This window comes from Canis lupus, chromosome 2 (assembly GCF_003254725.2).
Source record: "Canis lupus dingo isolate Sandy chromosome 2, ASM325472v2, whole genome shotgun sequence".
NCBI classification, from domain to species: Eukaryota; Metazoa; Chordata; class Mammalia; order Carnivora; family Canidae; genus Canis; species Canis lupus.
The window spans coordinates 26,686,723-26,704,754 of NC_064244.1; the positions used below are offsets into that span (position 1 = coordinate 26,686,723).

General features: G+C 38.9%; 1 protein-coding gene across 2 annotated transcripts in view; it reads right to left on the reverse strand.

Moving 5' to 3' along the window:
* Window positions 1-18,032, reverse strand: part of TAF3 (TATA-box binding protein associated factor 3) — a 180,437-nt gene that overhangs the window by 19,953 nt on the left and 142,452 nt on the right. For both annotated transcript variants that reach the window (XM_025445067.3, XM_025445068.3), the window contains exon 4: window positions 15,345-15,427. In XM_025445067.3, the coding sequence (XP_025300852.1) occupies window positions 15,345-15,427 (83 nt within the window). The remainder of the gene's footprint in view (window positions 1-15,344; window positions 15,428-18,032) is intronic.

Here is an 18,032-nt window from a genome sequence, read left to right on the forward strand (position 1 = left end):
ACAGAGGGAGAAGCAGGCTCCATGCAGGGAGCCCGACGTGGGACTCGATCCCAGATCTCCAGGATCACGCCCTGGGCTGAAGGTGGCACTAAGCCGCTGAGCCACCGGGGCTGCCCTCTCATAAATAATTAAATAAATCTTTAAAAAAAGAAGGATATTACTTTTTCAGATAGTTCTTGTAGAATAAAGCAAATAAATAATTATGTTAATGCTGTTAACCATCAAGACTTCAATGTTAAAGAAAAGATGCAGAAATAAATTCAAAGAAATAACACTAGTGTTAAATCTCAACTGGAAAAAACAGCATAACTTTATAATTTGTTTCTGTTGTAAAGGCCCAGAAAAAAGGATATCCCAGTAGCAATGAGTACCTCTAGCACGAGATTGTGAGTCCTGAAATCCATTCTGCACAAAAAGGAACCAGTATTCCTTGTAGGAATGACTGATTTCAGGTCTGTGGCAGAAAATATGTAAGATAAACTGGGAACATTTCTTTCTCTTTTTTTTTTTAAAGCTTTATTTATTTATTCATGAGAGACAGAGAGTCAGAAACACAGTCAGAGGGAGAAGCAGGCTCCCTGCGGGGATCCCGATTTGGCACTTGATCCCAGATCCTGTGAGCCAAAGGCAGATGCTCAACCGCTAAGCCACCCAGGTGTCCCAAACCGGGAACATTTCATATCAGGAAATGAAAAAACTATCAAAGGTCAATGGGGTTGTGATAAATTTCAGAAGACCACATGAAGACCCATCAGTGAAGCTGTGACCATCTGGATATTAAGAGGAATAGGGGGAAGAAGGGGGAGAGAGAGAGACAGAAAGAGAGGAAGTGGAGAGAGGGAGAATTGGGAAGAGGGAGAGAGAGGGGATTTAAAGGTATTTTTTAAAAAGTATTTTACTTATTTATTAATGAGAGACACAGAGAGAGAGGCAGAGACACAGGTAGAGGGAGAAGCAGGTTCCCTGCAGGGAGCCCGATGTGGGACTCAATCCCAGGACCCGGGATCATGCCCTGAGCTACCCAGATGCCCCTATCCCACCTTTATATGAGCTATATTTCAGGGTAACCGAAATGCCCTAGTTGATGAAGAAATATTTGTCTTTACTGAAGGATTTCAGCTAATAAATGTGAAAGGAATGACTTAATTAAAAAGAAATCTACCACTTTACAACTCCTAATGAGGTGGCTGGTCCAGCATTAATGGCAACAAGAGAGCCAGCCATGTGCCTGCTGATGGCAGTAAGAAATACAGAGCAGCAAAATACCCTTGTTAAACAAAAGTTGAACTTGGATCTAATCAAATCTTTAGAACTCTGTCTTTAGTGCTAAATGCCTGTTACAGGGACAGAATAGCAATTTAAATGACACTACAAGGGAGTAAGCAGAGACATCTAGAAAGTGAGGCATTTTTACTGGACAAATGATCTGGTTTATTCAAGGAATGAAATGTATGGCAAAAAGGACAGAGAGTGAGAGCTCTGGATTAAAAGGTACTTAGTCTGGTTTGGATCCTGATTCAAAAAAGGAACTGTCAAAATATATTTTTGCAACAAAGGGAGACGACTGGATACAGGCCGGGTATTAAATAGCAAGAGAATGTTCACCTACTTGATGTGTTGTGGTAATGGCATTGTGGTTATACAAAAAAATAACCTTAGAGTTGCATATTAAAGTGCGTGGATATAAGGTGATCTGGCGCCTGGATTTGCTTGGTCAGGACTTAGGCAGGAAAGAGAAGAAAAGGATTCCATCAAGCAAGTGTGGCAGCATTTTGATAACTGTTAAATCTAACAGGTGATGGGGACATGAAAGTTTATCATCTTATTCTGTTATGTTCGAAAATGTTCACAATAAATTCTTTAAAAATATTGGTAATATGCATTCTATCCAGAATGACTTAGGTTTATAAAACATGATAAAGCCAGGGCATGGGTACACTCCTGTATCAACAGAATAATTAAATTTTCTTAAGGTGCATGTGCTTTGGTTATTTGCTTTAATGCATCTTTGCTTTTTTTTCTTTTCCCCCTTCATATTTTTCCATCTCCAAATTTTACTCACCCTGTAGGGCTCTATTCAAATTCCCCTCTCCCCCAAGGCTTTTCGAACTCTTCCTAGCTGGAAGTAATCATCTTGAACTTCTATATAATTTTAGACATACCTCTTCTGGCCTTTAACACTTTCTCCCTCCCATTATGATTATTTCTATCTATAATGTTCCTGAGAGGAGAACTAACATCTGATTCCAATTTACCATTTGCACAAGTGTTATCTCCTTCAACACAGTTGAACTATGTATATAATCAACGTTAAAATTTGTTGAATGCAGATCAATTTTTAAAAAATATGTAAACTCATGAAGGTGTTCTCTAGAGTACTGTCAGCGTTCTTTTCAAACACTAAATTCTCTTGAGTCAGAGCTTCTATAAGATTTTGTGATTTCAAAAGGCTTCTGCTTTTCTCCAGCAAATAAGAGGGTGCCTTTGGTAAGGAAAAGCAAAGCCAAATGCAACTAACATTCAACACAGTGAGACTTTACTATTAATACTCCTCTCTGAGGAGGTTGCTTAATTGCTTAGAAAAACATACTTTTACATGAAAATATGCTAAAGTTGCAAGTTAACCATAAAAAATAAGAAATTCATTTCTTCATTCACTTATTCATTTTTGGATTAAAGAACATCTCAGTTATTTGAAAACATTAAAAGCAATATGATATTCAGTGAACTTGAAAAATGAACAAGATTGTGATTGAGATTTGTATCTCACTGGAGTGTTATAAAATTCAGTTATTACTGCAGTCATGCTCAGAAAATCCAACACCACTACTTTAGAAGTATTAAAATCTGATAATGGCTGCTGTGTCTTCACCAAAAATCACCATGCTTCCCATGAATTCTTATCTTCCTCTGTAAACAGGGAATTTCTATTTCCCATAGAAATATTTACAGATATACACACATATGTACATATATATAATGTGTATATATGGACAAATACATGTGCATATATATATTCACACATACATATCCTAAACTTCCAACAGTTACATGCACATGTATTTTTTCACTTATATACTACACTTCATTTATATACTATGGTATGTATCCTACTCCTACTTGACAGAGAGAAAGATGGGGAGCAGAAGAGGGAAAAGCAGGCTTCCTGCTGAGCAGGGAGCCTGATGAGGGGCTCAATCCTAGGACCCTGAGATCATAACCTGAGCTGAAGGCAGATGATTAACTGAGCCACCCAGGAGCCTCTGATCTTATATCTTTGATAGTAAAGATGATCTTCCAAAATGAGAGCAAAGGGGATTTTAACAATTTGTTTGGAAAAGAACTTGTCCAATTGTTAAACTGTAAAACAGGAGAAATGAGATAAAATTCCCACACTCCAAAGAAATAAATTAGCTACAATGAACACTGATAAAATATTTAATGGGCAATCATTTTGGCTGCTTTAGTGTTAAAAGGATTTTTGTGAATAAGAAAATCCATTTAAAAAAGTCCAAGAGAGTTTAAAGCAGTAAGTAAATAGAGTAAAATAAAATAAAATGAAATGAAGTGATGTTTCTAAAATTTTCTCTGAGGCAGGAGAGGACTTTTGGAATTATTCCACTGACTTTAGAGCTGTGCTCAACGTGAAGATCATTCTAACAGAAGGAAAGAAAAAGAATACCAAAAGGAAGAAATGATAAGGTTGTGCAGTATCTACATCTTTCACAGCTTCAATACAGAAGAATTCAGCTGTGAGTTAGAGGCTCTGTCAGAGTTTGGTCCTCTTGTCTCCTCAAAGTTCTTCCTCGTGTCCTGTCATATCATGAATGGGCTGGAACAGGGAGCAAGGTTACAAACCTTGGCCTGACAGACATGGCAAGAAAGGATGGATGTCAGGCTGGTTACACACATAGAATAACCCACCAGCTTCCCCAGGGTCTCTCAGAACTTCAGAACCATCAGGTTTAACGAATCCTTCATATATATGGTCATTTCATTCTCATTTCTGCTGGTGGGAACTTTAATAGGTATGACTTTTGGCTGATAATCTGGCATTACAATCTCTTAGAAATAATTTAAGATTTCCTCATCAACTTTACTCTAAGTTTAGGCACCTGGTGGCTCAGTCAGTGAAGCGTCTGCCTTCGCCTCAGGTCATGATCTCAGGGTCCTGGAATTGAGCCCCGAGTCAGGCTTCTGTTCAATAAGGAATCTGCTTCTCCTTCTTGCTGTGCCTGCCCCTATGCCTACTACTCTGCCTACTGTGTGCTCTCTCTCTCAAATAAATAAATAAACAAACAAGTATCTTCTTTAAAAAAGAAAATCTTAAATGTTCATACTTTTGGACCACACAATATTGGAATAGATGAAGGTTTATATATAAAGATGTTGTCCATTTGTTATAGCAAAATCTGGAACAACTGAAATAAATGTCTTCAAATTGGCAATTAGTAAAATTGGCAACACAGTAAAATAAGATACCAGGTCATGAGGACCCGGGAAAAAGTCTATGATGTGCTGTTATGTTAAAGAGGGGCCAGGTGTAAAATTGCATGTGTAAGATAATCCGGTCTTGTGTTTCAAAAATTGCTGAAATACCCAGCAAACAGCCAGCAATGAGCATTATGGGAAGGATGGGTTTAGGAGAGGGTTGATGTCCTAAGCCACATGTTTCTAGACAGTTTATCTTAAAAAATTCAAAACCAAAAACCACTAACCATGTATTATTTTTATAATCAGAAAAAAAGATTTAAGACACAGAGCCTAGCAGCACTTATTCAAAATATGTTTTGAAAAGCCCTTTAGCTTTTTACACCTGGTTGTACCCAAAGGATGCAAAAGACTATACATAACATCTTTGTGAAAAGTACTTTTCTTTAAAACAAATGTCCAGTCAGCTTATTAAAAGGAAGAAACATATAACCAACATTTATTAAAGCCCTTTTAGGGGATCCCTGGGTGGCTCAGGGGTTTGGTGCCTGCCTTAGGCCCTGGGTGTGATCCTGGGGTCCCGGGATCGAGTCCCACATCGGGCTCTCTGCATGGAGCCTGCTTCCCTCTCTGCCTGTGTCTCTGTGTCTCTGTGTCTCTGTCTCTGTCTCTCAAGAATAAATAAATAAAATCTTAAAAAAAATAAAATCTGAACTATATATGGCATAGAGAGCCAAAGATAGGCAATCGGTGTATCCTGGAAGAAAAGCTACTCTAATAATTTCATTTTCAAATTATGGGTGTCCTTTTTTTGGGGGGTGTCCTTTTTCATCTATTCATAGAGTGGTGCATCTGTTATTAGAAAGATAATACAAGTCTTAAAAAGAAAGATCCACATTTCCCTTTTACATAGACTATAGAGTGACCGACTTTATATTATTTAAAACAAATTTGGAAATTTTAGTCACTCCACCTGTAAGACCTGCCAATTCCTTTAAGCAACTTATTTTCAGCATCTTCTTATTACTCAAATTACCTCTAATATTAAGTAAAATACCAAGAGCAATAGGTAGGAAGGAAAAGTAATCTTTGACAAAAAACTTACACACCAAATGCAGTTTTTAAAAAAAATCTTATTGTAGGGCTAAGATTAAGCTTCCTCATCAACTATACTCAAATAAGAAAGCAAATAAAAGAGCAAACTTCTTGTAGGTTCCTTTAGCCCTCTTATTTTAAGGTGGTTTTTTGTTTGTTGTTTTACTTGATAAAAACACAGTTGCTCCTAATGTGAAAGCAAGTCTCTAAAAGTAACTCAATTAAACTCTATTTGGATACTACTCCAAATCTAGAAAAGCTTGCTCCAACAGAGTAAATGTCAGTTCCATGGTTGAAAAGCTAAGACATCATCTGAATCCTTGAATATATCTGAAGAGGTCTTTATTTTCAGTCTACTATGTCTCCTGTTCTTTGGCAGTCGAGATAAAAGATGAATGGGACACACACGCTAATTTCCAAGGAACTCCTGGTCTTGGGAGAAGACAGAGACAGATAGATATATAAAGCATACTGAGGGCATTGACAGGGATGAAAACAGTGTATTCTGGGCCCTTGGAAGAGGGATGACTGGATCGGGGCAGGGATGGAGACGTGGGCTATGGCTGCTCCTTCCAGTAACAAATGGTAATTTTAAAAGGTGAATATGAATTTGCCTCTGATGAAGAGGCAAGGAGGTGGGAAGGCATGGCAAGGCAGATGGTACCACCTGAGAAAAGAAATAAAGATGAAAAACAGCCTGCTTTGGCCATATGGGAAAGTGCAAGCAGTGTGGTAGTGCTAAATGTACAAAGCAAACCACCAAACACTTTCAAGGGTTCTGGCTGGAGCTCCGGGGCAAGCAAGGCCAGAGAATAGTTCTAAGCAGTAGCAGGACCAGGTTAGTGGGTAAACCTGACAGGGGTGGGGAACTGTCGGGCTGCTGAGGAGTATGGGTATGAGGTAGGGAAAGAGATCTCTATCCTCCTTGGGTTTCATGCTTCTGTGACTGTGGCTCGGAATGCTGGAGCTCATTGTGAGGATGGAGCTCAGAACTCAGCCTGAGATGGTATGTCCTGGGTGCTAAAGAATAAAAATTTCAAAAATAATCACTTCATCTTTCCGGGAAGCAAAATATCTGTGTAACTCATGGCTTTTCTGTTTCCTGGCTAACAGTATCTCTCCTTGGAGCCGGTTCCAGATGTCTGTGTACGAGGATGTAGACATCCTTCCTTTATCTGGTACTGTTGGCCACTTGCGTGTAGCCAAGGAGGAGATCCACAATTGTAGATGCTGCCCAGAAGTTACTTTTGAGTTGAGAGCTCAAATGAAGATTGAGGAGACTTCTTTGGACAGAGTCTTTCTCTCTCCCTAAGTTTTGTTCAAAACAACACTTTCGGAGCTACGGAAACCTTTAGAGCTTAGTTTTCAAGATGCCCAGGCTGGTGTGATGGCGAATAAAATCTCCTGATTCCACTAGTCAGTCTTTGCCTTCTTTCAGGTTACCCTGGAGAATGGAGGCTCTGGACTCATCATCGACAGGTTAAGAAACAGAAGAAGAACCAGGATGGGAGATATAATGGTATGTTCAATTTTGGAAATACTAGGTCTTTGCTGCCTCTGTGCATCCAGGCGCAACTTGGGCAGCAGGGAACTGGGAAGGCTGGTCCACGTCCTGGGGAAGAAATCTGAGATGGAAACCATCACTGTGTATCCAAAATCTAAGGAGTGAGCAGGAGGATTTGGGCAGAAAGAACAAAGTAAAGTGGCCATGGGCAAGAAGAAGGAGGGAGTCCATGGAACGGAAAACAGGAATGACAGAGAATGAGAGAGAATCAGTCAAGTGCAGGATCAAGAGAAAAAAAAAGAATAGAATGTTCAGAAAGAGCCTGGGGGGAAGCAGCAGGTCTACCGCAGCAGAAGGCATACGTGTTGCAGGGCTACAGTGTGTTCCCTGGATGCAGCTAAGGATCTTAGCGAGGAGCTCCAGAGAATTTTCTAGGGCAGAAACCAGAATGCAGTGGGTTTAGGAATGAGGCATCAGAAGGGAGTCCATCTGGAGACGTCAGAAGAAGAAGTCAGGTAGCTTTTCTTGCATCTAACAGGGACTCGGGGAACCAGTGAGTGGTTTTAGATGGAGCCTCTCAGCCACAGGGAGGACAGGAGGGGAAGATACAGAGCAGAGGGGATGGTGAGGGGGAGGCACAATGGGGGAGGGGCAGGGGCGGGGAAAGGTGGGAACATAGGAGGGCACAAGAGGAAGGGCCTATCCCACAAATGAGAGAGGATGCTGTACTCCAGGGAGCCTGGCCAAGGAGCCGTGAGGACCTATACCTTTTGGGAACCCAAAGAGTAAATCCAAACAGACAGGGTAACACGGCCAGTCAGCCCCACAGAGTGACATATCCTTCAACCCATGGGTTAAGACTTTGGCAACCACGTTTTTTTTTTCTTTTTTAAAGATTTTATTTATTTATTCATGAGAGACACACAGAGAGAGGCAGAGGCATAGGCGGAAGGAGAAGTAGGCTCCCCATGGGGAGCCAACCGCATTTTTTTTCAAAGCTGCAATTTTCTAAGTCACAGAAGTCCTGCAGTGACATGATTATCCATCTTATAAACCTCACAGGCGGGAGCGGAGAAAGAGAAGAAACATTACACTATGCCTCTAAAGTCTTTATGTAAGTACTTTGATACTATGGCCCCATAAAATAACAGGAAAAAACAGAATGCAAATAACTTAAATTTTCTATGTTGTTGTCAATAATGGTAAAATCGCCTCAGTATTTCTATCAGCAGGTGCGTATTCTTTTTAAACACTAGAAGTGTGAGTAGTTTGATCTGTAGGGAAAATTATAGTCAGATAGTATCCAAAAGGTTACCATGATATAGCTAAATTATCTCTGCCTGTCACAGGTTAAAGAACATTTAAATTCTGGAAGTTCACATCAGCTTTTTCTAGATAACAAATCTTAAGTACCTTCCTATATTCACTCAATTAGTGATCTTGGGCCTTGATAACACTGCAGAGAGAAACTTTCCAACTATCATTCAAATCATATCTAAAAAGGTGGTCATAAATATTTTAAAACCTAAGTGAACTAATAAGACCTAGACCCATTAAGGATAAGATCTTTTACAACAAATTAAATAAAACAATTTATTGAAGTCTGGACTCAAGATAAGCTAGATTTACTAGCTGACCTTTTATTCATTTAAAGAACAAAATTAGCTCTAATTGCATTAGAATGGAATCCAGTAAATTTCCCCAAGTCTTCTAATGTGGCATCCGTGTAAGAACGGCTGTAATTGTTTACAAGTAAGATGGAAATGCTTTGATTATAATCTTTCCACTTGTTTTACTGTGTAGTAAAAGCATTTCCCCAAACCTAAAGCCAGTTTTCCGGACAGCATGCTATTTTTTTCCTTACACACACTGCGTGTTTGGTGTTAATGAACAAACTACAACTTGCCAGGGGAGGAAATTAAACTTGCAGATTTCATCATAAGTTTAGGTCAATAAAAACGAGAGAGTAAGAGATGGAGCCCAAGAACGCCTTGTCTGCAAAAGTCAGAAAAGAGCCAAAGACCCAAATAGGAAAAATTTTAACTACTTGCTTCCCCTCGGAAGTACGGTTGAGACATATAGGTTTGGCTCTGTTGACTTTATAAGTACGATAAGGGAGCAAGAATAATGTATACAGCCCACCGCTTGTGCTCCAGTTGTTTAGTGGCTAGGAAACTTCATTTATAATGTTACCACTTGTCACTAGCATTACAAGTAAGTCATTTGGCACACATTTTAAAATATAGTTATTCTTAGGATTTTTTTTTGGGGGGGTCATTGTTTCTGTTATTTGACTTCTGATATAGGTAAAATACCTATGAGATGTTTTAGTCTCAGTGGCAAGTTAACCAGGGCAAAAGAAAACTATTAACATGTTTCAATCTTTTTTTTTTTTTTTAATCACAGGCAATTTTATTGGAAAGGCAACAAATTAAAAATAGAAAAGCAAAAGGCCTTCTAAGTCTGACAGGATGATGCTCTGAAATGTTTCTGAGCTTTACTTCTAAAGGATCATGTTTTAAGCCAACAGGCTTGGCTTGGCCTCCTCAGCATGCTTTTATAAAAATATGAAATATGACTGTCTTTTCCTAAATAAAATCTGTCTGTTGTTTCTGCCTGCCCCTTGTCCCTTAATCCAGTAAGAGTCTTCCTTTCCTTCTGGGACTACCATTGCCCCTTCTGACAGGGTGTCTCCCCGACCACGGGTGCTGGGAGACGGGGTGGGGGGTCAGTCACTGGAGATGTGGAGGACTGGGAACCATAGCAGCCCTGGGTGACTCAGACCATGTTGGCCAAGCCGTTGTAAAAGAGAGTGAGCAGAGGCCCAATGATACGTTTCGAACCCTGGATACTGCCTCCCCTGAAGTCAAAGAAACCTCTTTGACTTTGCCCCTTTCAGCTAGTTTGATTCAGGCTTCTGTCACTTGGAACTAAGAGTCTTGATTAACACAAATAGAAAACATGAGCGCTTCGACTAGAGACAAGAAGATTCTTTACAGAGTCTTCTTCACTGAGGGTGCTACTACACTAGACCCTTGGATTAGAGGTTGCTGCGAGAAACCATCCAACAAAAACCGCCTTCGTATCTGCTGTAAAAGCTGCGATTGAAGACAGTGTTTTGTTGTCTGGTTCTATATGGAAATCAAGTTTTAAATTTGGTGCCCTGAGAAATTTTGTTTCTCCTAAGAAACTCAGAGGTAACTTCCTTTTTAAAAATATATTTCACTGTTTGCCCTTCTGGCTAAGAAGCCATAATCATATCTGACATGCAATCATTCGCTATTTTTTCCTTTTTTTGTATTAGTTTATTTCTTTTTTCTTATAACTATATTGTTCTCTCTTTAAGCTACTGTAAATTTGTTTACAGTGGAAAAAAGTTATATGAACAAAGAATGTTTCACATAAAGAGGGAAAATGCAGAAAGTAGGATAAAAATCATTTGCTATTATTTCTCTAAAGAACTTATCACTAAAAACCATGACACACGTTTCATCCTGTTAAATGTCTTTCAGCTAAACCTGGTTACCTTTTAAAATATAAAATGCTTATTTTCTTTAAAAATATTGTAAATGATTATTCTTGTAATTGCACTTGATTATTCTCTACTTCTAGCTGTACTGTCAAAAAGCATTACTCGGGAAAATTTGGATCTTAAAAAGACAAATATCTATAAATATTTTATTTTTAAAGATTAAAACTTTTATGTTCTTCAAGAATAATGAACAAACTTTTAGCTCCCATTTTCATAGTACATATAATTTAGAAATTCCAATCATTAAAAAGCCCCTTCCCAGAAATAACTAAATTCTGTACACAGCAACAAGAAACTGAATTACTTACACAGAAAGGAAAGCATCTAATTTTTAGCACCTCTGTTAAGAGAAGTCTGATTAGTGAAAGAGTTTCCAGAATCATAAGGAATCTGATAATACTTAAGGCAGTGTTGACAGTGGAAACCAAAATGTTGGCAGAAAGAAAACTATAATTGCCAGCAGTAAAGTGGTCATTGAAAAATATCTCAGTATAATTTGCATATTTTGGAAAAAGGGTTACATCTATAGAAAGACAATCCATTGTAACCTCTTAGTCAAAATAAAATTTAGAATTATCATTGACAATAATATTGTTCTCTGAAAGGCATCATAAATGATTCTGGGTCACCTGATCAAATATACTATGAGAGAGTAATTGGAAAAAATGACCAACCATTACTAGCTGTTTGGGAGGGGGGCTCAATTAATTATCCCGTCTCTGGTGAGCTCACTGCATAAAGGCACTGGCGTCCTGAGGCTTGCAGAAGCACCAGTGCACAATTTCTCCAAAACAGTAACCCCCATTAACCAGCCCAAATAATACAGCTGGCAGGTGGTGGGGGCTTCACCAGGGAAGAACTCCACTCAAGGACAAGAGTGGAGCACTGGATGATGAAAAGGACAGAGACTTCCTCCCCAGTGCTGGCAGAGGGCAGCTAGGAAGGGGCATCTGAGAAATGCAAGAGAGGCATGCTTAACCCTCTATCTGCCACTCTTATGCATCCAAGTTAAAGTTTTCTTACACACAGTTAAATTTTTCTTAATACTTAACCATTTATTTATTTATTTATTTATTTATTTATTTATTTGAGAGAGAGTGGGGGGAGAGAGAACAAGCAGAGTGGGAAGAAGGAGAAGCTGACCCCCTGCTGAGCAAGAAGCCATACTGGGGGCTCAATCCCAGGACTCTGGGATCGTGACCTGGGCTGAAGGTGGACCGAGTCACCCAGGCACCCCTATTTATTTTTCATACTTAAACAATATTTAAAATTGTCTTTCTTTTTAATGAGAAGCTCCTTTAATAGAACTTTCAGCCTTAAAAATCGAGCCACACACATTTAAACACAGAAGAGTGGCAGGTCCTGTCCTGCCAGCTCCTTCCTGACTGTCTTGTCTCACAGCCCTGTCCCTGACACCCCCCCACCACATTACTTTGCTGCATCTTCTCCATAGAATGAACAGACGAATGAATGCCGTACATCAGCTCACTTCTCCTAACTTGCTCAAAATACGCTGTCAGTAAACGGTAGGACTGGGATGGCAAACAACCTGGCAACTGTGTTGCCTCTGGCCCACCTCCTGGTGTTGGGCACTCTACTCACCCTGCTCTGTGTCCCCAAGCACAAGGGTGACCACGATCCTCATCACTACAGCTACAGGCAGCTGCTCCTGGCCAAGCGGCGACCTACCAGACAGTTTCCTTCAGTGTGCTTCCCACTCACACTACTCACGAACGTCACAGGTGCTGAGACTGTAATTTCAGGGTGACTATTCCACTGTTCTCTATTCATCTTCATTACTGCCTAAGGGCAACCCTGGAAGCCCATTACTGGGGGGCATGGCACAAGAATCTGAGGTCCCTGCAAAGTCATCTGGGATTTTAACATTCATCTGGTGGAGGTGCTTGACTTCCTACACACCCTTTCAAATACAGATTCCAGGCATGTTAAGTGAAGACAAAAACAAGGTGTCTGTCTTGCTACGAGGACTAACATCAGAGAACAGAGGAAATAATCTAACCTCAAAGTACTTTTCCAGATCAAGGGCAGAAGACCTTCTTTATTTAGGAAAATTTAGAAACTAAATATTGTCTTAAAGATCTTCCAATGAGAGGGTATAATTTGAACCCTGTAAAGCTTTTCCTTTTTCCCATAATTTCAAAAGACTCTAATCCTCTGCTTGTTCTTTAGCAATAAACAACCCCTTCCCCCGGACGATTCAGACCCCCCTTTCTGAATCCCACTCTGCTCATTAATTTCACTTCAAAAGAGTCCTGTAGCACCAAGTGTGTACAAACTAAGTAAAGGCACATTTATATGAATCTGCCCCCTCTTTTCCATTATTACCGCTGTGGAATAAGCCATGCATCTTTATGTTACGACAATAGAAGATTACTTTTAATTTCATATAATTCACATGTGTCATAAACTATTCTTTTAATTTTTTTCAACCATTCTTGGCTTGTGAGCCATACAAAAACTGGCTATTTTGGCTCATGGGCCATAGTGTGCTGATCCTTGATTTAAATTAAAAAAACAAAAAACAAAAAAGTCTTTACTGATTAAGATATATTTTACATAAAATCCTATTACTATGTGACTTGGACCTCTTTTTCACTCTTATTTTAATTTAAAATGTAATCTATTTCACTTAATTTATTCCTTTGTTCATTATAAGTATTTCCTTGTGCCTGACTTTGGTCAAGTGATTAATTATTCATATAACATGGGGGTTATTTACCTAAATATTTGAAAGTTCACATATTATATAATGTTATACTTTCATGGTCAATTTGTCTAGAATGTCTGAGCATTATAATTTCCCTAATACTGGACAGTCTGTTCCAGGATAATAGGATATATATATTTTTTTAAGATTTTATTTATTTATTCACAAAAGACAGAGAGAGAGAGAGGCAGAGACACAGGCAGAGGGAGGAGAAGCAGGCTCCATGCAGAGAGCCTGATACGGGACTCGATCTCATGGCCCGAGCCAAAGGCAGATGCTCAATCACTGAGCCACCCAGGCGTCCCGATAACAGGATCTATTTCTCATGTTTCCCAGTGTCTCAGGTGTATGAGTGATTTATTGAGAGGAGAAAGATAGTCAAGAGAATGAATGGAAGATGCTTAAAGGTGGATGAGATGCATATAATTATCAAAGTTTTTTAAAAAAACAAAAAACAAAGTCTTTTCACAGACCTTTTTTTCTCCAAAGGGAATGAGTAAGCCAAACTCTTTTGTGGAAGTAAGGATTAAGTAATAGTGAGTTACTGAGAAAACAGTAATAAATGTGAACTAGTAAGAGAAAAGCATTTGTTGAATGATAAATAATATCTTCTCTTTAGAGGAATGAGCCCAGGTACAGAATTTCCAAAAAGATGGTATCAATAGCTGCTCTGGCTAGGTCTCCCTGCTAATCAGCCTTCTGTCCTCTATTGGTGGAGGGAGGTGGACATTATTAAATTTTTTGTAGGTAAAATAGATTGAGGGCCTGGGTCAAACCGGTATCTGCATAAAATGAGCTGAATTTACAGTATTTTTGTTACACTGTCTAAGCTTGTCAGTAACACTACCACCCATTGTCTAGGTTTTTACTGATAAAACCAAAAAAAGTAATGTGGAAATTATGTGAATAATTTGGGTAAAAAAAGGATGAACTATCTGGATTTTCTTTCAATCTTCAGAAGAACATACATTTTCCTGGAACCATGTTTGCCTCTACAGCACCATTCATCATAATGATATTAGACCTTTTCATTGTGTTGTTTGGAGTTAGCACAAGCAGCAGCATAAAATACAAACTTTATTAAGATGTAATGAACCACTGAGAACACAAGGTATGTTTTCTGTTGTCTACCTACTATATAAGTGCATGGCTCCTACTGCCATCATTACAGTAAAATCTGAATGAAAACTCAGTGCCCTGTAAGCCCATTTTCTACATAATATTTGACTGTTTACAATGTAAACAAATCCATTTTCAGGCTTACTGGTGAAAAATAAGTTGTATAAGCCAGTACTTTCAGCCTATGGGATTCATTTAAATGATAAACAGTATGACTTATACAAGAAGGATTTTTAACATAATTTACAAAGAAATCACTGTTTTATCACCTTATTAAAATCACATAAGAGTACTGTAGGCCTTAATTTGTAGCTCCAAAATGAATAAAAGAAACAAAGGCAACTAACTCACTTTAAAGCAGGGTGGGCTGATGATAGGATGATTCTGTGAAAATTAAGAACAGTGAACACAGGGTTTACATTTCTAGTCCTCTCTTGAATGAACGAATGGGCAGATAATTAAGACTTTGGTTGTTACTATTATATACTGTTTCACTAAACCTTTGGCAGTCTCTTTGTTTTCAGGTACAGAATAAAACCATGAGAATCTCCATTCTTTGTCATGGTGAGTAGAGAATACATACTTGAGAAGGTATAACATTACATCCACCCGGATGGAATACGGCAGTCAGTCTACTCAACATATAGTTTCTTCCTTTTCAGATAACCAGGACATTCAGAATTACTCAGACACCATGTCATGTGTTTAAAGAAGAGAGAGAAAATAAGAAAGAAGGGATCCTCTAGGTCAAAGAAAGCAGTAAGCATTTACTCTGAGGAAAGAAACCGATACAATTTGAAAATGAAGAATTCTCAAAGGAAAGCTTGATCCTCCGTGTTCATCTCTGGAAAAGGTGAGATTCTAAACCCATTAGGAAAGAGCAGGGAAGGTTATGTTCAATTTCTTTCACTCTAATTGAAAACGTTTATACTTACATCTTGTCTTGGCCAGCACCAACTCTGAGAGTCAATCGGGGGATGACTGGACTTGGGGCTGGAACAATTGGCTCCACTTTTATCTGTTGAAGTTATTACATTAGAGTTAAATGTGGTTTCGACAAAATTCCTCCTACTCCTTCTTCTACTTCCTCATCTCCACAAACCTGATAAGCCAGTTTAAGCCCTGAATGTGGCTAAAATGCTAGATCCAAGGACCATCTGGGCTATTTTGTTTTTTTAACAACCAAAGGCTACCTGGCTTCGTGAGAAATTCTACAAACTTGAATTACATCGTGAAAGTTATGGGAGTTATTTCTGTATTTTCTTAGTTCTGGTTAATTTCTTGGATTTTATGGTTAGAATTTTTAAACAAAAACTCCTCCAGATCATTTGGTGAACATTAATTTCCAGACTTAATAAAGTAGAAAAAAATGCACTGATATCTGCACCTATAAGCTAAAATGTATTTGTTTATTGAACTTGAAAAACATAAACTCATCCTAAGTTTGCATCATCATATAAGAAAATGGAAACACCAAGTGTAACTGCAGCATTAAACTGCTCTGTTTTTAGCTTGTGGTCAACAGATCTGCAAAAGAAAAAATAGACCTTTATAGAAGGATTTGTAGTGAAGGCAACATCTGCTGAATAAACTGAAGACCTTTGCAAATATTTGAGCTAATGGTCAAATATCAAGTATGACTTTAAAGGGGTTCTTCACACGTGTTGGTGTGAAGAGTTCACGGTATAATATTTTGAATGAACAAACTGAACAAAAGCTCTGTAGCTCCAAATATCATCAATGTCAGAGATTTTCAACAGGTGTTTGACTGGCATTTTTGGTGGGACAGTCCTTTGTTGAATGGAACGGTGCAGGCATGGCCAGATGTTCAACATCCTTGGCCTTGGGCCCTGCCATATGCCAACAGTCGCTGCTAGTTACTGTGATGATTAGCTGCAAGCCACTGACTTAAAATATGTCAAGCCCAAGAATTAAATCCTAATAGGACAGTGTGGTAGTTCTAAAGGGGAATGAATCTATAACATAATGCTCAATATATTATATCATCTAGTTAATACATTGCACATAGATCAAATTTACCTTTTTTTTTCATATATTTTTAACTATTTCCTTTGAGTTTTTTTTTTTTTTTTTTTTTTTAAATCCATCATCATGTCAATACCTGTGGTTTCGACCATTCTCTTGAACAGTGGCATGTGGGAGGCACTCAAATACTTACTGAATTAATAGCTCAAACACCTTCAACTCTCTGTCTCTGGGTTGTTTTGCCGTCTGTCCAGAACCAATTCAAAATCATCCTCAAGGCCCTCAAGTAATTCCAAAGAAAATTTTAAAGATCATGTAAACTTAGCAGAAATTCCAATTCCGTCTCTGCCTTCAACACTGTGTATCTGGATCACCTGCCAAGCCAGGTAAGCACAGAGACCACCTCGGTTTAGCTTACTGCTACTTTGTTGTGCCTATCATAGGGGCTGACACACAGTCAGTGCATGAGACACAATCAAAGAAGTTGTCTGAAGCAACAATTTCAAACTCTTACCTCTTTCAAGACCTATCCTGTGATTTCCTTTCTACTTTTGTCCCTCCAGCTCCACCGGAGAAAGCACTGAGGCCACCAGGCAGAACTTCTTCAGCCCATGCAGATCTACAGACTTCTCTGCACCTGATACTGTACCAGAGTCCCGCTTCTCTGGTCTCTTAAGGAGACGTCCTCCTTATGTAGGCATCTTCAACCTCATAGTGCCACGATTTTCCACTAGTTTTTAAATATGCTCAACGATCTTAAAAAACCTGCCTGCCCTTCAGCCTTCTACTGACCACCTCTCCTATATCAGACTCTTGTCAATTGTCTCCTTCTTCACTTACTCATTCTTCAATCTGCTCCAATCTACTTTCTCTCCCAACCAGGCCACTGAAACCTGGAAATCAGTCATTTCCTGATGTCCTAGTATGCTTTCCACTGGGGGTCTCACTGGCCCCCTTTCCTTCTCCTCTACTAAGTCCTCTGCTTGACCACGTCCTCTTGGCCTTCTACACTTTCTTCAGTGGGTGTATTATCCATGTTCATGGTTTCAATGGTAGGTTTTACAATATGCCATGACTTCAAAATTTCCATCTCTAGACTAGCACTGATTGAGCCCAAGACCACAATAGAATATTACCTACTCAACATTTTCAACTCAATATCCTTTAAGCGTTTCATCTCACCACATCTAAACTTTAACTTGTCAACTTTCTCATGAAAGCCTGCTCCTCCAAATGGTCACTTTTGATGCATGTCTCATCCACTTGCCCAGTTCTTTGGACAGTATATCCCAGTGGTTTTCCTTAAGGCTCTAGGGGACCAAGGGCCACGGAGGGTGGGGGCGGGGCAATAAGAGCAAGACCCATGGATAACTAGCTAGGGTTTGTACCCACTTCCTCCAACTCTTTTAACAGAGGGTTCCGTATCTAAACAAATCTGAAAAACCAATAGTTTGGTCTATTTTGTAAACTATTAAGATTTCTCTACTTTTCTCACCTTTCTGTATTATCTGTAGGAGAACAGACAAATATATCCAGAACAAACATTTTAAACTGCCTGCTGCTTGCCAGGCATTGTGATTGGATATTTTTTAGATGTTCTCATAGAGTTTTTTTTTTTTTTTTTAAACAAACATGAG